Here is a 26471-nt window from a genome sequence, read left to right as displayed (position 1 = left end):
ATTTCTCCTTAGTTCTAGGTTGCTTCTCTCCTTGATTAGTTTCCATCCATTGTTTCTTGTTCTATCCTCAGATGCTTTGGAGAATAGCTTGACTCCCTCTTCTTTGTGGCAGCCCCTGAGATATTGGAACAAGGCTATCATGTCACCCCTACTCCTTCTTTTCATTAAACTAGGCATACCCAATTCCAGCAACCATTCTTTATCCTCCAGTCCCCTAATCATCTTTGTTGCTCTTCTCTGCACTCTTTCTAGAGTCTCAACATCTTTTTTACATCGTGGCGACCAAAACTGGATGCAGTATTCCACGTGTGGCCTTACCAAGGCATTATAAAGTGGTATTAACACTTCACGTGATCTTGATTCTATCCCTCTGCTAATGCAGCCTAGAAGTATGTTGGCTCTTATGGCAGCTGTATATAGATTTGGTTGAAAGGCAACATAGATTTTATTTCCTTTTCTGCAATATTCCCAAGCACCACAGAACTTGTAAATCCTTTCTGGTTCAATCTGCTTCATTATGCAGGGATTTTTCTTTGCCACAATGAGGTGCAAATCTGAAACAGCCCATGATCGCTTAACATTCAGGGTTTAGCAAAATCCAGCCCTAAGCCCTAAAAACTCAAGTGTAAAAACTATCTGGCTTCCCACAATTTTATCATCTTAATTCAAGAAGGCTCCATTCTCTTAGCAAATAGAAAAAGGAGGATGGGCGATAAGAGCAAATACTAGATTAAAGAATATAATCTCCCTAATTCTCCACAGATGATGGACTAACAAAACTTCTGAGACAATTGTATCAAGTACAGAGTAGATATGATGTCACTTCTTCACCTAAAAGGAATATCTAAGAAAGGCAATGATCTCTGTAACATTTCTTTGCACTGTTGCACATCCAGTTTTCTTTCTCTTTAATAATATCAAAGAGCAACATGGATATGGAAGAAACATTTTGACATTCAGTCATAGAATTATAGATTGGAATGGATTCTGGAGATCACCTAAGTCAACCCTTCACCCTATTTACTATAACAGGATGCATTTACTAGGTCAGATCTGCACACTTTATGGCTCCCAAACCTATCAAACCCTTGGCTGTCCCTGACCCACCTCCATGACATCATTTTGAAAATAGAAATCAATTTTAAATAAGCACCTCACAGCAGGCAGGAGAAGAAGTAGAGTTGGGTTTGGTTCTGTGTAGTTGATTGGTGGGTGAGAAAGGGCAAGGTGAACAAATGTTTATCTGTGCCTGCACAGCGCTCACACCTCACCTGGAGCAGAACTGAGGAGTTGAGGAGATGGAGTTTGAGGGCATCAAAATAGGTTACGTTGATTTGCCCCTCCACAACAGTCCCAGTGTGAAAGGCTGCTCCAGGGAAGGGGTGAGTGCTTAGTTAATTAATCACATCAATCATTAGTTAATTGCTACATTAAGGCCATGAGTGTTCTGGTAACAAGATTTAAATGAAGATTGATATACTGGTCTAGAATTCAAGAGACTAAAATCTCCCCTTGACGAGAGAGCTTGAAGCTTGGAATTTGAGCCAATTCCTCTCAGCTCAATTTCCTTTAACGGTGTTATAGTGGGACAAAATGAGAGAAAAAACCTCATGTAAGTGAGCTGGAATTGTCCGGAAAAAAACAGATCACACATGCAACAAAAAATGAATTCTGAAGCAGAACTCACCTTATGAAAACCTGGGGGAAATTATGCAATGTCAAAAATCTTGCTCAATTGTACGTTCCGTTGAAGATGCTGAAACTTAGATGATGAGGATGATTCATCTGACTCAGAAGCCAGATTGTTTGTAGGATGAGGCCAGTGAATAGGGTTTTTTTATTAATGCAAGAACGCTAAATAAACTAGAAAAACAACATGATTCCCTAAAGAAATAAGCCAAACCAAGCTTAAGTCAGATATGAAGCATTCACTCCTTTTTTTGACATAAGCCAAACAACTGCTTAACTTAATGAGGAATTAAACTTTTAATTCCTGCATCCTCAAGATTTGTGGCTTACCTGGTGGATCACATAGGCCAAAAATATTATCGTGTGTGAATCAGATTTGCAGATTTAGACTTATCAAAATATAGAACAACTGTGGATAAACTGACAATAAAGAAGACGAGACAGATAATGAAGACTGGAATAATCCATAACTAGCTAGGTATGTTTTTCCCCCAGTCAAACTGACTTTCTATTTCTGTTGTATCTAACATTGTACAAGGTCTGTCTGTCAGTCATCTATCTGTCTATCTATCTATCTATCTATCTATCTATCTATCTATCTATCTATCTATCTATCTATCTATCTATCATCTTGCTATTTTTGTTCTACGGGGAAATTGGAAAGTTGAGCTTATAAGAAATAAACAGACTGATTGATTTATAAACTTTATATTCCACATCTTCATTGCTCTTAAAAAAAACATACCATATTGAAGTTGTTGTCTGAGGACACACACAAAAATTAGACAGTGAGAACAAGTTCAGTAACAAATCTAAAAATATAATTAAAAACAAAAGTCCCCTCAAGTTCTATGAAGCCAGTATAACAACATAACTTACATTGAATCATAAAGCATTTCTAATTAACCAGAATCTTAGTTAAAGACACACTAAGATAATGGTGTCAGAAACTTCTAAGAAATAAGCATCATCCATAAATCCATAAAGAAATGTTGGATAGCCATTTGTCTGAAATGGTGTAGAGTTTCCTGCCTGGTCAGGGGGTTGGACTAGAAGACCTCCAAGGTCCCTTCCAACTCTGTTATTATGTTATGTTATGTTATAACTGAACAGGGAAGTATTTCTACAATCAAATTCTATATATCTTTTCACTTGTAGCAAACTAAAATTGTGGGTTACTTAGGTGAGATATGTGGTTTAGACATTTAATAATAAAATAAAACTATGGTAGATATAGGCCAGGAGAGTCTAAAGAAATTCTAGGGTTGTAGACTAAATTGGGAAATTGAGAGGAAAAAAAATCCAGAACAAAAAAAGGGCAAAGTATTTTCATGTCAATACTAGGAAAGAATATGGATCCATGGATTCATTATGAATCCAGCTTGACTTGAAGGTAACTTTACTTGTATTGGAAGCAACTCTTTAGGTCAGTTGCTGGACCACCACCATCAAATCTCGAGGGGAAATCTCTAAAGTAACTTGCTCAACTTTGCCACAAAACCGTCTTCTGGAAGCCACAAAAGATTTCAAAATGGGATTTTTAAAAGATTATTACGTGTGTATTTGGGAGTGATTAGGGCAAACCTCTTCAGTCCCTAAATGGTGAAAAGTGGTTGGATGTTCTTCCTAATCCCAGGAAGTTTCAGAGGGTATATAAGCATTGCCGCTACACCTAAGAACATCACTCAGAGAGCGCGGAACAAGAAATGCATCACAAAGAAAAAGGTAAGTCAGAAAATATTTGTTTTAACGCTTCCTCAGCTATTATTTGTTATTTATGAAGAACTGCATAAATTGTGCTTGTGAATTTTGAGAGCTTTGAGATAACTTGAGTCAGTGGGGAATATAGAAGTAGCAACACAGGCTTGACCTTTTCACTGAAATCAATTTACCTATGGCTATATTCTTTATACTGTACTGCTTCTTATAATATTTTGGTCTGCTCTTATAAGAAGTACATTACTCGTTTTAAAATGATCAAAGAGTCAGCAATGCTTTTAGAAGAGTAGGGCCTTTGTCCTCCCCTATTTCATTTCCCTCTTTTCCTCCCCTGCTTTGTCAGAGCAAGTGAAATTTATCTTCACCTGAAGCAAACATTTCATGTATGAGAAAGATACATTCCTTCACATCTAAATTCCAAATTCAGGTCCATTGCCTTGGGAAATACCAATACTTTTTTCTAATAATAGTTTATTTTCAATGCTCACATTCCGGTAAAGCTTGGATATAAAGGAATCAGGGATTTAGTCACTGAGTCTCCCATGGTCTTCTCTTTCTGTTAGAAATTCAGGTTTTTTTGTTGTTGTTGTTGTTTTATGAAGCAAGAGGGTTTATAGCCTGAATGCAGCCACTCAGAGGATTCTCCTCAAACGTTTTGGAAGGGTATAGTATCAAAATTGTAATGGATCTGCATTGTTCGATATCATTAATGTCTCTAATGTCTTTGTCTATTAAATATAAATCAGAATATTTAGACTCTGATATAGCCAATGGGAAGGGCCAATGTTTAGATTTGCCTTTAAAATAATTAACATATTTTCCAGAGAACGCTGAAAGTTTTTTTTAAAAAATCATTGATATTCATTAGAAATCAACATATGATTATATCATTTTCTTGAACACAATTGCAAAGGATTTGCAGGTATAATTAGAGCCATGAGATTTGGGAAGCAAAATTCCAGATGTCCACCTCATGGAAGGAGAGAATTCTAATAGTAATTTGGAGACCAACAAAACGTCTCCAAATGAGTATTAAGTCTTGAGCACCATGAATTAACTTGACATTCAGTTAACTAATTGTTAATAACTAAAAACTAATTGTTCTTACAGATTAATCCAACAAAATGAAGTTTGTGATTGTTCTTGCCTGTCTGTTGGCCATCGTTCTTCCTCTTGAGGTACACATTAAGGATCGTGATTGCATGATAGAAATATCTAGGATTTATGTAATGCTTGAAAAAAATACTGCAAAAGTTTGAGGGTCAGGGGATTATGTGGTATTTGTGGAATGGGTTGGGCAGAGCAGTCATTTTCTCAAGATTTTTGTCTGAAGATTCAGTGAGAGAAATCAGCATTATTATTCCACACTGCAAAAGGAAGCTGGGATGGAGCAATCAGAGAGACAGAGAAAAGGAGAGAGAAGGAATGTTGAGTTAATATAGCAAGAGATTTGAACTAGATTTGAACTAGATTCTCCTTCTCATTAGCATGGAACAGTGTTTCTCAACTTGGCAACTGTAAGGTGTGTGGCAATGACTGGCTAGGAAGTTCTGGGAGTTGAAGTCCACACATCTTCAGCCAATGCTGAAAAACACTGATATAGTGTAGAGCCATGATGAAGAACCTATGGCATGTGTGCCAGAGGTGGCACACAGAGCCCTTTCTGTGGGCACGCACACTGTCACCAGATGCTTTTATGGTTTCCGGTGCACCCATGCACATTGGCAACTAGGTTTTGGGTTTCCAGCATTCAGGCATGCTCAAAGACCAGCAGAAACCTGAAAACCAGGTGGCCAGCGCACACATGCACACCGGCCAGCTGGTTTTTAGGTTTCTGGCACTCCGGCGTGTGCAAATTCCAGTTTGGGCACTCGGTGCCAAAAAGGTTCACCATCACTGCTGTAGAGATTTCAAAGTAAGCATTTCTTGTTGATAACATTTCCAAAGGTGGATCTAAGGATGATGTCCTTAACAGCCTACTGGGAAGACCAACCTCTATGATCCCATGACCTCCCAAACCAACTGAAAACTGGGATCCAGGTTTTTTTTTATATGGTCTTCTGGATACTTGGCTTAAGGCAGCCAAAATGCTTGGTACTCTTGTGATGGGCCGAAATCTTTGCTGATGGCTGGATTGATTTGACTTGGGGAGTCAGTTCCATAAATAGCACATCTGATAGGCTGATTTGGTCAAAAGCAATTATCACAATAAATGAAATATGTTAAAATAATTCTAACATTAAATACATTTGCCCATTTTAACTTGATGTCTTCCTCATTCTACTCTTCTTCTTCCAGGCCAGTAGTAGTGAAAGTGGAAGCAATGAAAGACAGAGATTCCCATCTTGTCCACCATGTCCAGATATTTTAACCAAGGATATAATTGACGCTTTAGGAAATGCTCTAGTCGCTCTCCAAGCAGCCCCTCCAGTGGCTGAATGAAACCTATTGACTGGTATGTTCTGTTGAGATATTTCACCTCAGAAGGCAATATATTGTGGGCTATTCCTGCTACCAGTTCATGATGACTGATCTATTTAATTTTCTAGAAGAAGACCTGGTTATTTCCTCAGGTAGTTGGCTAGGATGGGATGGAATCAAGGAATTAGCATTTTGAGAGGTTCTGGGACCTTGCTGCCCGTGTGTGGGGTGCTGGTGGCAATTGTGGTGTTTGTTTTCACTGGTTGCTGTGGGCCATCTAGGACAGGGGTCCCCAACCTTTCAGACCTCAGGGACCACTACATTCATAATTTTAAATCCCACGGACCACTAATATGATCTGCCTAATGATCGGCTGGGTGGGCGTAGGTAGCTTGGTCATGGGACTGGGTGGGCGTGACCAACTTGATGTCACCCATATTGAGGGGCTCCTCATCAGTCTCTACTCCCCCCTCCCCTCCCAGCCATTCCTCACCTGCTTGCCTGGGCAGTTGTTGGAGTTAAGCAGCCACCATGAGAAAGAATTGGCAAAACAGCTCAGTTCAAATTGGATGTGACCAAGAAGGAGGCTCAGCAGAAGCACCTCACTAAGGACTTGGAGCATAGGATTTCCAAGTAGAGGGAAGACCTGTAGGAGTGCAAGGCCAGGTACTGGCATCTGGAGGCTCAGCGGGCTAAGATGGTTAGCCAGTTCCAGGCCATGATGCAGTCCCACTGGAACAAGGCCCTCCGGCTCTTTGCCACCAGCGGGACTTTCCTCCTGCCTTAACCCAAAGCCTCACACCAGGAGGCTAAAACAGATCCCAAGTCAGAATTTCTGCCCCCCTCTGACCCGCACAAAAAGACCCCGAAGGGGGAGATTCTCTGCAGCAATGTTCATTGCATGTATCTGTCCCAGGGGCCATAGTTTGAGGACCCCTGATTTAGTCCAATATAAAAAATGCAAAAAAAAATTCTGCAGACCACCACAATTTTCTCGTGGACCACCAGTGGTCCACGGACCACCAGTTGGTGACCATTGATCTAGGATCACTCTGTGAAAGATAAATTTTTTATTTATTTATTTATTTATTTTGTCACACAGTATATTTAAGCATAAGCATGAAATAACTATACAATATATAAGCATATATATAAGCATAAGTATGTAATAACTATATTAATTGGATATAATGAAAGGAAACAATAGGACAGGAACGGTAGGCAAGCTGGTGGTCTTATGCACGTCCCTTACAGACCTCTTAGGAATGGGGTGAGGTCAATAGTAGACAATTTTTGGTTGAAGCTTTGGGGATTTTGGGAAGAGACCACAGAGTCAGGTAGCGTATTTCAAGTATTAAATGATTACATCAGTTCTGCTCCTTACCAACAGAATGAAAGCTTTGGATGAAGCCATCTTGCCCAAGAAGAGTCAAAGACATGTTTACAGAAGGCAGCTTGGCTCTTCTGTAGATTGAGGGGGGGCAGAGGACACAACTGAAAATTGCAGAAACCAACTGAAAAATAAAAACCCTGGTATTTCCCAGAAACCCCAATCTAAAGGTGAAGGACTAGTTTACAACCAAAGAGAATAAGTTATTCTGGACATGTGACAACTAACTTATTGAAGACAGCAGGCAATACCTAGTCTATTCATAAAGGGAGGAGTTCTGAAATGATACATAACAATTTGGTGGGTTTTTTTCTGTTGTAGATCTTGCCGAGATGATCTTTACAAGATACCTAGAGGATAGCCTTTTGCTTCTGGCACAGTCCAATGAATGACCCCGATTTAGATGGATTCTTTAAAAAAGCTTTGCAATGCTTTCCTTTGAATAAATTTGAGCAGCATTATATTTCTTCTATTTTTTCCTCTTCTTTTGGTACATTTGTGGGTGTGAGTGTTTATGAATGAGATGAGAGACACTTCCCAAAAACTGGCCTGTGGAGCTGGGAACACTTTTTACTTCATAATTTTAAAGTTTAAGATAGCAAAGAAAATAAAAAATAAAATAAAAAAGGGAATTGAAGATATTCGTCTTCAAAAAGAAAGGCTAGTTATCAGATCCCGAAACTGTCTTTCCATTTTTCAGCCTCATCATTAACATATACAAGTCGAAATGAAGCAATCATCATGCAACAAAGCTTCCAGCAATTTCAATCACATCTATACAAGATTTCTATGCAGGGCAAAGAGAATTATTTAGGGGTGGGGGGGTTGGGAAAGTGGGGTGAGCTTTTAGCCAATAGGAATTGCTTTGGCATTTGATTTTAGCGCTTTTGAAAACAACCTTTCTTCTTTCAGGCCCTATCAAATCCTGTACCTTTGAACCTGGAGCATGGTCGATCAAGATTCGTGTCAATAATTGATTAGGATAGGGGAAAAAAAGTGTAGTTCTGTTTTCAACAGTGGGGCTTAACTGTATTTATTTAGTATGATTTAAATTTATTATATTCAACTCTAGTGGATTCTGGATGATATACATCCCCAGCTAGAAGGCCTCCCGTAAAACCAGATAAAGCTTAAAGCCAAACAGGCACCCCAGGCTTCAAGAAATAAACAGATCAAACAGATCTAATGAATAAAACAAAATATGCAGGCACGATTTGCAGTCTGAGGGAATTACACGTGCAAAATTGTTCTCTCTCTCTCTTTCTGTCTCTTTCCCCCTCTCCCCCTTTCCATCTCCCTCTCCATGTCTCTCTCCCTCTCTCTCTCTCTCCCCTCTCCCTCTCCCTCCCTCCCTCCCTTCTTCTCCCCCTCTCTTTCCCCTCTCTCTCTCCTTCCTCCTCCTCTCTCTCACTTTCTCTCTCCTCCCTCCTCTCTCCTCTCCCTCTCTCCTCTCTCTCCTCTCCCTCCCCTCTCTCCCTCTCTCCTCTCCTCTCTCCCTCTCCTCTCTCCTCCTCCCTGTCTCCTCCTTCTCTCCCTCCTCCTCTCCCCTTTCTTTCCCTCTCTCCCTCTCCCTCCCTCCCTCATCTCTCTCACTTTCTCTTTCTCCCTCTCCCTCCCTCCCTCTCTCCTCTCTCTCTCTCCCTCCCTCCCTCCCTCTCTTTCTCTCCTCTCCCCCCTTTCCCCCCATCTCTCTCCAAATGTCTGTGTGCATGTTTTAAAACTCTGTTTGTTTACGTTTTGATTTCATAGAAGAAAAGCCTCTAACTTGACTTTTTGGGGACAAAACATAAGTCTTTGATGAAAGACATAAGAATAAATCTGATTTTAGAGAGATTTGCAATAGTGATGATTATCTGTAGCTGGGTTTTAGAGATATTTAGAGAGATTGTCTAAGGTTTTTTTTCATGTCAGAGCAAATGGAAGTAAGTAATCATGCCAAAAATGGCTGTTTGGAAAACACAACTTTTTAATAAGGCATTCAGAGAGCTTAAAAAAGAGAGACATTGCTGTTTCAGATTAAAATTATACTCCATTCATTCAGGAACCTTGTATTTGAACTAGTTTTCCATTTTGCAGATGCTCCCTAGAATATTCCAACGGTGCACTATTATTACCTGCAATAAGGCCCAATACAGGTGTTCAAGCACCCTCCTTTTTAATACGACCATTGGGAAAAGTAGCAGAACAGACCAGACCACAATAGGTATTTTAAAATTAAAATTAATTTCAGAAACAGTGAAATACTTTGAAGATAAATAAGAAAAAGATGGAGATATATTTGATATAGTGCTGAGTAAAAATATATATTTGCTCCTTCAGATTTTCTAAAGTTTTGCACATTTTATGCATTAATATTATCAGAGTTTTCTGATATATAAAATAAATTTAAGTGTACTAAGAACAACCAAGGATGGGATTTGTTTCATTTACTTCATAAACCAAGTCATCAAACACGTGACATCCCAGTAGGTAAAAAGCTAATTGCATCATACTGCTGTCATCAATTAATTGTGTGAGAACTGACTAGAACCAGATGAATCCTAGATAAATCTCACAAACTTTGCCCCCTTTCTCCACAATAAAAGCCTCATCTCATAGATTCTACAGGATGGTCATAACTGACTCAAACAGAATCTCTGAAAACGCCACTCATTTATGGTTATCAGTCTTGAGATGGAGAAGATTAGGGACAATAGTATCTTGATCAAAGCAAAGCAATAGATGCAATTTACCCAGACTTCTGTAAAGCTTTTGACTCAGTGGTATAAACTTCTCCTAAAAATAAAACCCTATGGCATCTCAGGACTCCTTCACAATTGGATAACAATTGGAATAGTAAATCCTCCCACAGGTCAGGTCCAACCCCTCAGAATCCTTTCAAGATTGCATACCACAGACATCACACAAACACAAAACAGAACAACATCCAGGAAGCTGCTGGCCCTCTCATGTGGGCTAAAGTCAGTGTGAATAATTTTACCATTACAAAAGCTCTGCATGAAAATAGGATTCAAGGGGTAGTAGTGATGGGCTTTCTGCTAAAACAAAGCAAGGTTATGGCATACAGTTGAAAGTAAACTGGGAAGTGTGTACTGTATTTTCCTGAGCATAAGACGCACCTTTCCCCCCCCTCAAAAAAAGAGGGTGAAAATCTGAGTGTGTGTGAGTTTGAAAGTCTAAGCAAGTCTAACTTGCTCTGGGATTTTGACAGGCAGCTTTGAGCCTGAAGGCATTTCTACCAATTTGGAGGGAGTAGGGTTTTCATACTTGGAGCTGGTTTTTAGGCTTCAAGAAACTTTCATGGGTAAGCACCCTGAGTCCTTCGGGAGAAGGGCGGTATAGAAGTTTGATAAATAAATAAATAAATAAAGTGGAATCTTCAAAATCAACATTGTGATCTCCCAGGTAGCTGGGTTCTCCAAGAAGCTTTGGAGCAAAGAAAAAAACAGACTGGATGAGTCTTCAACTGGGGACAGGACAACCAAGAAGCAAATTCACCATGGAGAATCAGGCATTTTAAAGTACTTTTTAAATGGACACATCTTTTTTGTATACTTACATTTTTTGTTTCAAAAGAGGCTCATTTTGACTAGTTTGTTTCTCCTTAAAAAAAAACAAAACAGTGTCATTTTTGAAACTCCATGATTTTAAAATTGTAGTTGGAAACTGTTTTTTAAACCTAAAGATTTAAACTTCTTTGAGGATTCTATTCTTTTTATATCAATTTTGCCTGATTTTCTGTAGTTTTTGAATAAAGACTTTCTAAGTGGTGCTTCTAAGTTTGTTTGACTGTAATAATAATAAAAATAATAAACAAATAATTCCATCAACACTGTCAAACTATTTACTGAATCTGCACTACTATTAATCGTTTCATAGTTCCCATCACCAATCTCTTTCCACTTATGACTGTATGACTATAACTTGTTGCTGGCAATCCTTATGATTTATATTGATATATTGACCATCAATTGTGTTGTAAATGTTGTACCTCGATGAACGTATCTTTTCTTTTATGTACACTGAGAGCATATGCACCAAGACAAATTCCTTGTGTGTCCAATCACACTTGGCCAATAAAAATTCTATTCTATTCTATTCTAATAGGATATTTGACCACAAGAGGGAGGTCAAGACCAGAACTTTGCTTATAAACTACACCTTAATACAGTGGTTCCCAACCAGTGTGCCGCGGCACTAAGGGGTGCCGTGAGATCTTTTGAGGGTGCCGGGAACTTTTGAGCTACGGAGATTTTAAATATCTATTTCCTTATAAGGGTGCCGGGAACTTTTGAAAGGCTTTCCAAGGGTGCCTCAAACAAGAAAAGGTTGTGCCTCAAACAAGAAAAGGTTGGGAACCACTGCCTTAATAGAAGAAACTTGTAGTGGCACTCTTCAATCACAGGAGGAATCCAAATACTGTAATATTGCCTGTAAATTACTAAATTAAATGGAATTAAATTTATAATTAATACATTTGTGATATTTTGGGAATTATCAATATGACAATGAGAAGAAAACAATAAAGAAGATGATCAGGTGAATTTGAGTCCTTAAGAGCTATTCTGGAGGAATATTCAAGAAAAACACATGAAGCAATCCTGGCACTGGGAACAAACCTTGAACTAAAAATTGATATTCTCTGAAAGGAACTTTATGAGGAAATTCATCAGCTAACTGGAGAAATTAAACAGATATTGTAGACAGCATAAAATTTATTTTTTTGAGCACAAATCAGAGAAGAAAGACATTCAGGAAAAAGCTGATTTGGATGAAAGGGCCCTTTGAAATGATAAAATAACTTCAGTTAAGATTTTGAACAGTTTCTAAAATGTCTGAGAAGAATTTAATCAATGGAGAATGATTAAATCCTCGGCTTAATTAATTGGTGTGCAAAAAGAAAACATCAAAACAGAATTAGACAAAATATATAGAATAAATTCATGATTTGCCACCACATGAAAACTACCGAGAGTTGTTTTAATTCACATTGTAAGAAAAGAAAAAAGAAAACAAGAGAATAGGTCTTAGATTGTCACTTTAAATCAACGGTGAAAATTGACAGTGTGGATACAATTATCCTGAAGGAAATCCCTGTCAGAATTTTGAGACAGAGAAAAGCTTATACCTTCTTAACAGACATCCTGAAGAAGAGGAAAAATCCCCTTCCACTGGGAGTGATATTTACTTACCAAGAACAAAGACTTAGACTGAATTCTGTGGAAAAGCCAAGGAATTGTTGATTTAAATATAAACTAATTTTGGACCCAATGCAAATGTACAGTACAGTACAATACTTTTCCATGGAGGTTTTATCTTTTACTTCATCAAGTCCTTCTAGACCTCTTAGACCTTTGGAAGTCCAAGCAAGTCTACCTTGCGCTGGGACTTCAGGAGGTTGCAGAGTCACAGTTTTAATGTATATATAATAATTTCTTAATATTCTCATTTGCCTTTCACCCTCACCATGATTTATGACATCCATTTTATTTTTAAACATCCTCATTGTGATCCATTCCATTATTTTTGGATGTTTGAATGGCTGTTTTTTTACTTAGTAAGGAAAGGATAGAGTACCGCTATGCCATTTTGCCCAGGAACATCTCACCATGGCATGAATAGGCCCAAACAACTTTGGGAGAATCAAATTATTTCTTTAAAATGATAAGAGGAGTGTCCACCCTGTAAGTTCTGGTGCTTTCAAAGAGACGCCAACAATCAATTGATGTTAGACTTCTTTTAACTTTGCTTAACATAGGTTTAGTTAGTAGTACTACAGAATAGATCTATTTCAGGATTGCATTAAGAATTTCTCCAAAAGAATCCAACTATAAACTTAATGTCTCACTCCAGCATGAACTCCCACGATAAGCTATGCCCAACTAACTTTCCATCTGTCAGAATTGCCCTCCGCTCTAGCACCCTGACTATCCCACATCAAGGAGAATGGATGGTGGATGATTCCCCATGGCTGATGATATTTTATTGGAGGGAAGAAAAGTTAGAGAAATCTATTTGTTTCTTTCTTTAATGTGCCCTGCATTCCACACATAAGGGCATCACCAGTGGCTGGCATTGATAAGGATTCTCAGTGGAGACTACATATTTTATGCCAGCATAGTTTTCTCTTAGTTCGAGAACTTTAACTTGGTTTGAGGAAGAACCCTTTGATTGAGAGACACGGAATTATTTCTGTGATTAAACAGTAAATCTCTTAGTCACTTGCTTCAATTTTTCTTCCTCCTCCCACCCAACATACTCACTATCCAAGTATTTTATAAAGTAAAACATACCTCTTTTTTACACCCTCCCTTTCTACCATATTATGAAGCATCACTTGTAAAACCTTCCTGGTTCAACCTGCATCATTTTACAGGGATTCCTCTTTGCCTCACAGAGTCAAAGATCTGAAACAGATCACAATCTCTTAATATTCAGGGTTTAGCAAAATCTAGTCCTAAACCCTAAAAACCTAAGTGTAGAAACTCTCCAGTTTGTCACAGTTGTAGCATCTTAATTCAAGAAGACCGCATTCTCTTAGCAAATAAGAAAAGGAAGACAAAATTTTGGATTAAGGAGTGAAATCTTCCACAGGTGACAGTTAAATGGAACATCTGACCCTATTTCTTTGTACAGAGTAAATTTAACGTCACTTCTCCACTCAAAAGCAATATCTAAGAAAGTTAATGATCTCTTCTGCAACATTTCATTGTGCTGTTCCACAGTTTTTCCCCCTCCAGACTAGCATAACATTAGAGATAATATCAAAGCATAATATGAATATGGAGGAAAGATTTTTGAAGTTCAGTCATAGAATTATACATTGGAAGAGACCTTAGAGATCAATTAATCCAACCTTTTATCCAGTTTCATAATTTACTACCACAGCAACTATATCCATATGAAGGCCATGAGCATTTTATTGATGCTTGAAGACAGAGATGCTGGACTAGCACAAATCTTCATTTGACTACCAAGTTTACAGAGTCAATTTGAGCCAATTATTCTCAGGTCAGTTTCCATCACAGTGTTTTTATGGGAGGAAACAAGGAGGGAAAAAACCCATGTAAGTGAGCTAGAATTATCTGAGGAAAAGCAGGTCATACATGTAACAAAAATTGAATTCCGAAGAAGAGTTCGCCCATGAAGATGTGGGGGAAATCATGCAATATTGAAAGTGTTGTCTACCTGTGGATTCCAATGAAGACTCTTAATCTGATTTAGAAGCTGAATTCTTCCTTGGATGAGGCAAGTGAATAAGTTTAATTTATAGCCACAAGAACACTAAACAATTAAAAAAACCAGCCCAATATTCTAAAAAAATAAGCCCAGCCAAATACAAGTCCTAATTTATAGCATTCACTAATTTTTCAAGATAAACCATACCACTTAATCAGTGGTGGAATTCAGCCAGTTCGCACCACTTCGGGAGAACCGGTTGTTAACTTTCTGAACAGTTTGGCAAACTGGTTGTTGGAAGAACCGGTTGTTAAATTACTTGAATCCCACCACTGCACTTAATGAGGAATTAAATCTTTAGTTTCTGGACCCCTCAAGATGTATGGCTGGTGAATCATAGCTATAGGATCTTAACCGAAGAGGCCTCTTTGTGTGAATCAGACTTGCAGATTTAGGCTTATTAAAATGAGGAAGAGCTGTAGATAAACTAGTAGTAAAGAACATGAGACAGATAATCAGGATTAGAAAGGGGGTAGTGAAACCACAGCTTTCATTCAGATTTTCTACAAGTGCTATAGAAGGAGAGATCAATCGGTAACTAGGTATACCCTATTTGTATAAAGTTCCTTAAAACTCTATGAAGGCAGGATAATGTTATGACTGAATCACACAGCATTTCTAATTAACCAAAATCTTAGTTAAAGACACATTAAAAATTAGTATCAAACATTTCCAAGAGACAGCGGCAATCATAAGTGAACACAGAAGAATTTACATAACCAAATTGCTTGTATCTTTTAGCTCACCACAAAGTAAAATTGTGAGTCACTTAGGTGACATGTATGGTATAGAAATTTAATAATAAATAAAATGAAATTCTTGAATTTCTTGATAAAGAAATCCTAGGATGGTTGACTAAATTGGGAAATTGAGAAAAAAACGTGCCAGACCAAAGAAATGGGAAAAGAACTTTTATATCAATACTAGAAAAGAATAGGTATCCATGGAGCCATTTATTATGACTTTATTATGAATCCAGTTTGACCTGAAGCTAACTTTCAAGTCAACTTGCAGTCTAAATTAGGAACTTGAGAAAAAGCATTCCAGAGCAAAGAAATGGCAACGCATTTTCACATCAATACTAGAAAAGAGTATTTACAGTAGTGGCCAAAATTGTAGAAACCTTTTGGGAAAAGTGTCTTTTCTCAAACTAGCTAATAACACCCCCCCTTTTTTTTGCAGTAGTACCATAAAATTATATATCAATGGAAAGATAATTTAATCAAGAATGTAATGCAATAACTTTTATGAAGGATTTGCTATTAGAATAGCAGTTACAGTATAAAGAAGAAAAGTGAAACATGTAGAAAAAATGAGATATACAAAAATTATCACCATAGAAAAAATGAGATATACAAAAATTATCACGTCAGTTAATATTTACTTGGGTAACCTTTAGCATGAATTATGGCCTTACAATGTCTTCCCATGGAATGAACCAAGTCTTTTAGTTCTGCAGCTGTTCTAATGTGAAACCAAGATTGAATGATTTCTTCTATTAACTGGGTTTTATTGCTGGGTCGTGTCCGACTAACAAGTTTCTTTAGTCGGCTCCATAGATTTTGAATTGGGTTAAGCAGTTAACCAGCAATGAGATATTATCATCTTGAAAGTCCCCAAGAAAAGTGGTATTATTAGCTATCAAACCTCAAAGATACACTTTTCTCAAAAGGTTTCCACAATTTTGGCCACTACTGTATACATGGAGTAATTAAGAATTCAGTTTGACTTGAAGGTAACTTTCCTTTTACTAAAAAAAACTCTCTTGCTGGTCCACCTCCACCAAAGTGTATTGCTGAACATTGCCACAAATTAATTTTCTTGACACCCCAAACCATTTCAAAACACGAGAATATTGAAGATTATTACATGCATATTTGGAAGAGATTAAGGCAAAAGTCTTCTAATCTCAGCAGATGTGTTATTAGATGTTCCACCTAATCCCAGGAAGTTTTGGAGAGTACATAAAGCGCTGCTACTACATCTCAGAACATCACTCAGAGAGAACAGACCAAGCCTACAAAACAAAGAGAAAGGTAAGCCAGAAGGTTTTGCTTTTGATGCTTTTTATCTGGCAAACAGACTTACTGATATGAAGAGCTGCATAAAAATCAGCTTGTGAATTTTGATACTTTGCTTCAAGATACTTTGAGTTCAGTGGGGGGATACAGAAACAGCAATACATGCTCAACTATATCACTGAAAACAATTTACTCATAGCTACTTTGCACCCCAGTTCTTTATATTGCACTGCTTCTTCTAATACAATGGTCAGCTCCTATAACAAAATGTATTCTTCTTCTTAATGTGATCGAATAGTCAGCCATACCTTTAGAAGAACAGAGTCTTTTATTTATTTCTTTTCTTGTCTTTTGTTTTCTTGCTTTTCCTGTGCTGTTACAGACCAAGTCAAAATCAAATTCATTTTCTACTAAAGCAAACATTTAATGTATGGGGAGGATATATTCCTTCAAATTAACATAAGAGAATTGCTCACTGAGACTCCCATGGTCTTCTCTCTCTGTCCCTTGGAAATTCAGGGGTATTTTTTTTTTCATGAAGCAAGAAGGTCCATAGCCTGAATATAGCCACTGAGAGGATTCTACCCAAAGGCTTTGAAAAGTATAATGTCACTTTTCACATGTAAGGTAGAGCCACATTGTTCAAGACCATTAACATCTCTAGTGTCTCTGTCTCTTAAATATAAATCGGAAGATTCAGTTGGGACTGTGATATAGTGAATGGGAAGGACCAATGTTTAGATTTGCTTTTAAAACAATTAGGAGTCCAGAGATATTTCACGAGAAGAGTCCTCCACTCCTCTGCTCACAACAGAATACCTTATACTACATGGCTTGAAATTTTGGGCTTAGACAATTTAGAATTACGCTGCCTTTGGTCTGACATAAGCGTAGTACACAAAATTATCTGCTAAAATGTCCTACCTGTCAACGACTTCTTCAGCTTCAACCGCAATAATACATGAGCACACAATAGATACAAACTTTAGGTAAACCGCTCCAAACTCGATTGCAGAAAATGCCTGGAATTCACTACCTGACTCTGTGGTTTCATCCCCAAACCCCCAAAACTTTAATCTTAGACTGTCTACTGTTGACCTGTCCTCACCCCATTCCTAAGAGGACTGTAAGGGGCATGCATAAACGCACCAACGTGCCTACCGTCCCTGTCCTACTGTCCCCATTTATTCGTATCCATTTCCTGTATTCATAATCATGTTTATACTTATATCTGTTATCTTATATATGTTTGACAAATAAATAATAAATAAATAAATAAATAAAATAGATTTCAAGAGAATGCTGAATGAATAACATTGATTCATTCATTTGAAATCAACTCATGATTATGTCACTTTCTTAAACACAGTCCTATAGCATTTTCAGGTATAATTAGAGCCATGAGATCTGGGAAGCAAAATTCCAGATGTCTATTTCACCGTCGGAGAGACTGCCACTTGTCATCTGCAGCATTGTAACTTAGATCTGGTAATGGTAAAGGTAGTAGAGTTTACAAATAGAATGGAGATCACCAACACTTTAGTCTCAGTGTTTTTCTAATGCTAGGCTGTTGTTATTTTTTAATGGTATTCTTTCATTGTTACATGTTGAATTTTAAAGGATTGTTACTTTATTTCTGGACACATAACGGGAAATTTGCAGTTATAGTTCTGAAATACTTTGACTACCAGATCTGAATTAAATACGTTCAGAGTACTTTCGTTTGTGTATTTATTTGTTTGTTTAAGGATAACCTTTATTTTATAAAAAATAGTTAATTTGTGTAAAACAAATTGTAATGAATATTACCTACCTTTCTGTAGTTTTGAGTTCATGACTCTCTTCCAAAGTTTCACGAAGGTCCAACTTTGAATCAGATTAGTTCTGTTTCTTTTCAGAAGACCAATTCCCCCCCTAACCCCCCTCCCCCGAAGCACAGGAATTAACTAGCATTCAGGATATATGAAACCTTACATGTGTGACTAATTCATTTTTTACTATGAGAGTTTTTTAAAAAAACAACTGATTATTTTTACAGATTAATCCAACAAAATGAAGATTGTGATTGTTCTTGCTTGTCTTTTGGCCATCATTGTTCCTTTTGAGGTACGCATTAAGGATTGTGATTTCATGATAAAATATATTGAATTCATTTAATGCTTGGGGGGGAAAACTGCATAATTTGGAGGGTCAGTGGGGTCATGTGGTGCTTATGGAATGAATTGGGCAGAGCAGTCATTTTCTCAAGATTCTTGTCTGAAGGTTCAGTGAGGGAAGTCAGCATTATTATTCCATACAGCAAAAGGAGGCTGGGATGGAGGAGTCAGGGAGACAGAAAAAGGGAGAGAAAAGGAATGTTGAATCCATATAGCAAGTTCGTCACTTGCAGAGACTTGAACTAGATTCTCCTTCTCATTAGCATGGAACAGTGTTTCTCAACCTGGCAACTATAAAATGTGTGGCATGGCTGGGGAATTCTGGAACTTAAAGTCCACACATCTTACATTTGCCAATGCTGAGAAACACTTGCATACTGCATAGGTTTCAAAGTATTTCTTGTTTAAAAAAAATTCCAAAGGTGAATCAGGGGATGATATCCTTGAAGGCTTGTAAGGTGATGGCCTGCTGGGAAGCTCAACCTCTATAATCCCATGACCTCCCAACCCAACTGAAAATTGGGATCCAGATTCCTTTTGTTTTTGTTGTTGAATATTTTATTTAGGCCAGGATTATAGAAAAGCGATCTTATTTTAAAAGAAATTACATGGCATTGTTAATTAATCAAAAGTTTTATTCTGTTCATGTGTTTTGCTTCAGTGTGTCACAGTATGGGGCATTGTCTCGTAGCACCTCCTTTCTTGGTAAAAGCTTTATTTTGTTGGCATCCACATAAACACCTTGTAGGACACATGTTCTAAGTATAACTTCCACATTTGAAGCTAATTTTATAAACTCAGCTATTTTTTCAGGAGAAGTCTCATTTTTATTATTTTTGAATTCTTCATTTATCTTAAGTCTTGCAGCATCTAAGCTGCTCGTGTCATCTATGAAGCAGTGGTGGGTTTCAGATTTTTTTACTACTGGTTCTGTGGGTGTGGCTTGGTGGGCGTGACTTAGTGTACGTGGCAGGGGAAGGATACTGTAAAATCTCCATTCCCTCCCCACTCCAGGGGAAGGTTACTGCAAAATCCCCATTTCCGCCCAATCAGCTGGGACTTGGGAGGAAGAGAATAGATGGGGGCGGGGCCAGTCAGAATTTTTACTACCGGTTTTCCAAACTACTCAAAATTTCCACCACCGGTTCTCCAGAACTGGCCAGAACCTCCTGAAACCCACCTCTGCTTTGAACACATTTTGCCTTGTCCTATGTAAAACCTTGAAAACTTTCAAGACCTCTGCCCTTCACATCGCTGGGACTGGGATCCAGATTTTTTTTTAATATGGTCTTTTGGATACTTGGCTGGCTGAAGGCAACCAAAATGCTTGTTTGGTTGCTCTTGTGATGGGCTGCAATCTTTGCTGATGGCTGTCTTCATTTGGCTTGGGGAATCTGTTCCATAAATAGTACTACTGATGTTACCTTTTGATTTGATCAAAAACAATGATCACAAAAATGATTTTTTTAAAAAAATAACAATTATAATTACAACATTAAATGCCCCTTCATTACAACATTACAACAACATTAAAATATAACTGCAACATTACATTATAATTACAACATTAAATACCTGTTTCAATCTCATGTATTCCCCATTATTATTCTCTTCCAGGCCAGCAGTAGTGAAAGTGGGAGCAGTGAACAATGGCTATATCCATCCTATCCATCATATCCAGAACAAATGCCATTTTCAAATTTTGCCCCTATATATCCTCCAAACTATGGTGACATCTTATTTGAGAATTTAAAGTGGGCTTTAGCAGGTATCATACCACCGGCTAGGAGGACTAAATAAAACCTGTTCTGCTGACTGGTAAGTCTTGCAGAGATGTTTCACCACAGAAAAGAATATACAGGGCTGCTCCTATTATCATTTAAAGATAACATATCCTTTTAACCTGTTTATTCCTACAAGCATTTGGCTAGGATAGGATGCAGTCAAGGAATTAGCGGTATGAATGGTTCTGGGATCTTGGTATGTATGTTTTTGGGGAGGAGTGTTGGTGGTTGCTGTGAGCCATCTAGAATCACTCTGTGACAAACGGATGCTCATATAAGTTCATCCCTTTATCAATAAAGGCTGGCTTAAATTGGGATTTTAATTGTAAATTTATTAATCTTAAACGGGGTTTTTTAGCATGGTAAATTTTAATCATGGGGCTAATTTAAAATAAGTTTTTTAAATCGTATTTTAAACTTGTATATTGTATTGTTGGTTTTATTATGCCTGTACACCGCCCTGAGTCCTTCGGGAGAAGGGCGGTATAAAAAATCAAATAAAATAAATAAATAAATAAATAAATAGAATTAAATCTCAAAATCAGGGCTGTGGTTCTGGGAATTACAGTGTGTGTGTGTGTCTGTGTGTGTGTTTTAAAAAAGAACAGGTTCTGCCATTTTGAGCTCCCCACTTCTACAGAAGGGACCAAGCTGGCTTCTATAAACAGTTCTTTGGTGCTTTTTGGGCAAGATGGCTTCATCTAAAATAGGGGTAGGGAACTATGGCCTTTTTATGACCTATGGACTTCAACTCCCAGAATGCTGGCTCAGGAATTCTGGGAATTGAAGTCCACAGGTCATAAAGGGGCCATAGTTCCCTACCCCTATTTTAGATGAAGCCATGTTGCCCAAGAAGCACCAAAGAACTGTTTATAGAAGCCAGCTTGGTCCTTCTGTAGAAGTGGGGAGCTCAAAATGGCAGAACCTGTTCTTTTTTAAAACACACACACACACACACTAATTCCCAGAACCTCCAGTAAAGAAAAAGGCTTAACTTAGAATCAAAGAGCAGAACATTTATTATGGAGCTGTGACAATTAACTAATAAAGTAGGCAGGCTAACTAATAAAGTACTTAGTCTATTCATGAAGGGAGGATTTCTGAAAATAACAACAACAACAACAACAATAATAATAATAATAATAATACCACCAATCAATGGTATTTATGATGTATTTTTGAATGTTCAGTTGACTGAGTTTCATGTTTAATAAATAAAGATAATAATAATAATAATAATAATAATAATAATAATAATAATAACAACAATAATAATAATAAAAATAATAATAATAAAAAATTAAGCAGTCCTAAACGCTTGGGAAGTGTTCGACTAGTGATCTGTGATACAAAATCCAGCATAGTTATTTTGTTTGCTGTATATACTGTCATAATAATAATGTTTTTTTAACTGTTTGCTTTTACATTCCTGTTGTAGATCTTGCTGAAGCACTTTTTACAAGATACCTAGAAGACATCCATTTGCTTCTGGCATAGCCTGACAAATGATTGTGCTTTACATCAACTTTTTAAAAGTTTTCATGCTTTTCTTTAAATAAATTTAACTGAATTACATTTCTTCTTGAAGATATTTGTTTATATTTGTATGCTTGTGGTGTGGTGTTTACGAATGACATGGGAAACATTTTCCAAAGATTGGCCTTTGGAGCTGGGGGCATATTTTGCCTCATCAGTTTAAAGGACTGGAATAAAGTGTGCAGGTTTAAAAAATAAAAATAAAAAAAAAGGAATTGAAGATAGCCATCTTCAGAAAGAAAGGCCAGTTATCAAATATTAAAAGTTTTTCCCCCCAATTTTCCCACCTCATCATTAATACATATAACTATATATGAAGTGATAATCATGTAACAAAACTTCCACCAATTGCAATCACACGCACACACACAAACACGCACACACATACTTTAGAGGCTGTACAAAGTGCACTATTAGAAAAACAAGTGAGATAAGCGATTATCAAAAAGAATTGTTTGGGCACTTAATTCAATGCTTTTGAAAACACTTTTTCTTTCTTTCGGATCCTAGTTGGTGATGATATTTAACTGAAAAAAAAATGAGATGCTGAAGTAGGATTGAGAAAATCAAGACCCCACTTGACCACAGAGCTTACAGTTTGGAAATTTGACCAGATCAGTTTCCTTCAGTGTCGTAGTAGGACAAATGAGGGGAAATCCCATGTAAGTGAATTAGAGTCTTCTGAGGAAAAGCAGGTCTTGCATGCAACAAAAACTGAATTCTGAAGCTCATCTTATGTAAACATGGGGTAAATTATGCAGTGTAAAACATCTTGGCCAATTGTGGATTCCATTGAAGATGCTGAAACTTAATGAGGATGCCACAAGGTTCCGTTTTAGGCTCAATACTCTTCAATATCTTCATAGATGAGGGAATAGAAGGGGAACTCACCAAATTTGCAGATGATACTAAGCTGGCAGGAATAGCTAACACCCTAGAAGATAGGCTCAAGATCCAGATGGATCTTGACAGACTTGAACACTGGGCCCTATCTAACAAAATGAAATTCAATGTAGAGAAAAGTAAAGTCTTACACTTAAGTAAGAAAAACCAAAAGCACACATATAAACTGGGGGAAACCAGGCTTAATAGCAGTGACTGTGAGAGGGATCTTGGAATCTTAGTGGACAGCTAAATATGAGCCAGGAGTGTGCAGCAGCAGCTAAAAAAGCCAACACAATCCTAAATTGCATTAACAGAGGGATACAATCAAGATCAAGGGAGGTACTAATACCACTCTATAAAGCCCTAGTAAAACCACACCTAAAGTACTGCATCCAGTTTTGGTCACCACACTATAAAAAAGATGTTGAGACTCTAGAAAAAGTGCAGAGGAGAGCAACTAGGAGGATTAGGGGACTGGAGAATAAAACGTATGAAGAACGGTTACATGAACTGGGCCTGGCTAGTCTAGTGAAGAGAAGGACCAGGGGAGACATGATAGCAGTCTTCTAATATCTCAGGGACTGCCACAGAGAGTAGCGGGTCAAACTATTTTCCAAAACACCTGAAGGCCATGGATATAATAATGGATAGAAACTGACCAAGGAGAGATTCAACCTAGAAATGAGGAGGAATTTTCTGACAGTGAGAACAATCAACCAATGGAGCAGTTTGGCTTCGGAAGTTGTGGGAGCTTCATCACTTGAGACTTTCAAGAAAAGATTGGACTGCCATTTGTCAGAAATGGTATAGGGTCTCCTGCTTGAGCAGGGGGTTGGACTAGATGACCTATTAGATCCCTTCTAACTCTGTTAATCTGTTAAATCTGATTCATCTGATTCAAAGGCCAGATTCCTTCTAGAATCATAGAATCATGGGGCTAGAAGGGACCTCGGAGTTTGAGTAGAGCTTTTAAGATATTTGTTGTATGTGGATGAGGGGGGAAAGAATTCCAATTTACTTGAAGCTGATTGAACAGGAATTAACACCAGGTTTAAAGCTGCTTGACTGCAATGGGATATTTGACCACAAGAGGGAACTCAAGACTAGAACTTTGCTTGTACATTACACCTTAATGGGACAGTGATGGTGTTTGACCACACAAGGGAGCCAAAGACAACAATATTGCCTAAATTAAATGGATTTAATCTTATAATTCATATTTTTGTGACATTTTTGGAATTATCAACATGATAATGAGAAGAATCATTAGCCTGGTTAGGTGGCTCAGTGGCTAAGATGCTGAGCTTGTCGATCAGAAAGGTTGGCAGTTCGGCAGTTCGAATCCCTAGTATAGGTCTCCTGCATGAGCAGGAGGTTGGACTAGATGACCTTCAAAGTCCCTTCCAACTCTGTTACTTTTAGAAGAAACCAAGAAAGAAGAGGTTCAAGTGAATCTGAAGTCCTAAGAAGTATTTTGTAGAATATTCAAGTAAAACATATCAAGCATTTCAGGGAATGGGATCAAACCTTAAACTGAAAATCAATATGCTCTCAGTGGAAAACATTTATCATTGTAGAAAGTTAGTACCTACCCATCTCCTAAAAGAATGAAATATTCTAGGAAATATTAAAAAGGCAGAATATTATACTTCCCTGGATGAGAAAAGGAGAAATATGTTCTTGGAAAGCAGCCCCCACCTTTGTTAATAGCCCAAGAAAAACTGGGCCATCCTATCTCCAAGACAAAAGGCTGGAGCAGTTTATCTACTGCACAAAAGACCTTCACCCTCAGGACGTAATAGGATTAGCCTTCTACCCATCTCATCAGATGGCACCTGGGGAGATTGCATCACTCAGCAAGATTCAACTAAGCCTGGGACTCAAGACAATCTACAAAGTTACCCCTGCATGGCCCCATGGGGGTCTGACAACCAATCAGAATACATTTCTTACACAGGAATAGGCGGGCCCAAGAGAGGCCCAAGAGAGGGTATAAATCTCTCTCTCTCTCTCTCTCTCTTTCTCTCTCTCTCTCTCTCTCCCATGTGCTCATTTTGACCAGGACCTCAAACAATGTGGTCCTGTCCACCATTAAACCATTGTTCCAAATAGCCTTCATCAGTAGTGGGTTTAAAATCCCGTCACTATTGGTTCGTTCATGGATGCATGAGCAATGCTTCTGCACATGTGCAGAGACATCCAGGAGAATGGGCAGAGCCTCCCGCCACTGCCACTACTGGTTCGCCCGATCCGGGGTGAACCGGTAGCAACCCACAACTGGCCTCCATGTTTCCAGTGTCTTTCTCCCACTTGGAGACATGGTGTCAGCTAACTGGAGAAATTAAACAGATAAAAGATAGAGTGGAGTTTTTGAAGCACAAAGCAGAGAAGAAAGACATTCAATATGAAGCTGATCTGGATGAGAGGACCATCTTGGCATTAAAGAGCACAGAGGTTCAGCTAAGATGTCAAGTAGTTCCAGAAATGTCTGCAGAAAGATTCAAGATTGACATTGAGAATGATTAAATCCATGGCTCAATTAATAGGTTGGGAAGAAGAGAAAATCAAAAGTTCTCATTTCAAAAGATCTAAGCCCCAGAGTTCACTGTAACATCATTGCAAAAAAGGCGTTAAGAGTTGTCAATCTTTGGAAGAAGGAATATCTGCCTACCATTGAAGAGTGAATATTAAAAGTAGCGAATTTAGCGGAGATGGCAAAAATCTCAGCGTATCTGAAAGACTATTCACAAGAAAGATATATACTGGAATGGAGAAGATGGATTGATTATATTCAAAACAAATATCAGACCAAGAAGTACCAAATAGCTTATGAATGAATAGAAAGTAAAAATTGTATTTGTATATTTTTCTTTATGTAAAAGGGGAGTTAAGGCTCTAGGGGAGGGATGGGAGTTTATGGATAGTTAGGGTATTCTAGCTTATGATTGTTAGATGTTATACCCTGTATTTTGCTCTGGGAAGTCCGGAGGGGGTTGGGGGATTGGGTGGAGGGGGAGGGGAGGGGAGGGAGAGGGAGGGGAGGCATTTGTGGAAATTTTCTGTAAAACTTTATAATAAAAAAAAAAGAATTGTCAATCTTATTTTACGAAGTTTTTTCTCTGATAACCCTATACTTCAAACTAGGGAATACAAAACTTTTGCCAGACCTATACTTGAATACTGCTCACCTGCCTGGAACCCTCACTGTATTTCAGACATCAATACATTAGAGAGGGTCCAGAGATACTTTACTAGAAGAGTACTCAAATCCTCTGCTCTTAATAAAATTCCCTATACCACCAGGCTTGAAATTTTAGGCCTCAATAGCCTCGAACTACGCAGTCTACGTTCTGACCTAAGTTTAGTTCATAAGATTATTTACCAAAACGTCCTACCTGTAAATGAGTAATTTGATTTCAACTACAATAATACAAGGGCTATCAATAGATTCAAACTCAATGTAAATCGCTCTAATCTTGATCGTAGGAAATACGACTTCTGTAATAGAGTAGTAAATGTCTGGAGCACTCTACCTGATCCTGTTGTTAATCTCTCCCATACATTTCACCTTAAACTGGCTACTGTGGACCTTTCATGTTTCTTAAGAGATCCCTAAGGGGACATGCATAAG

At 37.9% G+C, this 26471-nt stretch overlaps 1 protein-coding gene and 1 long non-coding RNA gene across 2 annotated transcripts; one reads left to right on the top strand and one right to left on the bottom strand.

Annotated features, from left to right (window-relative positions):
* Positions 1–3365: 3365 nt before the first annotated feature.
* Positions 3366–7680, top strand: LOC131193310 (uncharacterized). The gene is made up of 4 exons (XR_009153880.1): positions 3366–3414; positions 4519–4586; positions 5707–5863; positions 7541–7680. It is a non-coding gene; the product is annotated as an uncharacterized LOC131193310 (long non-coding RNA).
* An 11557-nt stretch (positions 7681–19237) lies between these two features.
* LOC131190676 (complex III assembly factor LYRM7-like) lies at positions 19238–19527 on the bottom strand (the record flags this gene model as incomplete). Its single annotated transcript, XM_058168037.1, has 1 exon — positions 19238–19527. A coding segment is annotated over one exon (249 nt), but the record flags the coding sequence as incomplete, so codon positions are not given.
* Between the last annotated feature and the right edge of the window lie 6944 nt (positions 19528–26471).

This window comes from Ahaetulla prasina, chromosome 2 (genome assembly GCF_028640845.1).
Source record: "Ahaetulla prasina isolate Xishuangbanna chromosome 2, ASM2864084v1, whole genome shotgun sequence".
Taxonomy (NCBI): domain Eukaryota; kingdom Metazoa; phylum Chordata; class Lepidosauria; order Squamata; family Colubridae; genus Ahaetulla; species Ahaetulla prasina.
This window is presented reverse-complemented; position numbering and strand designations above follow the sequence as displayed.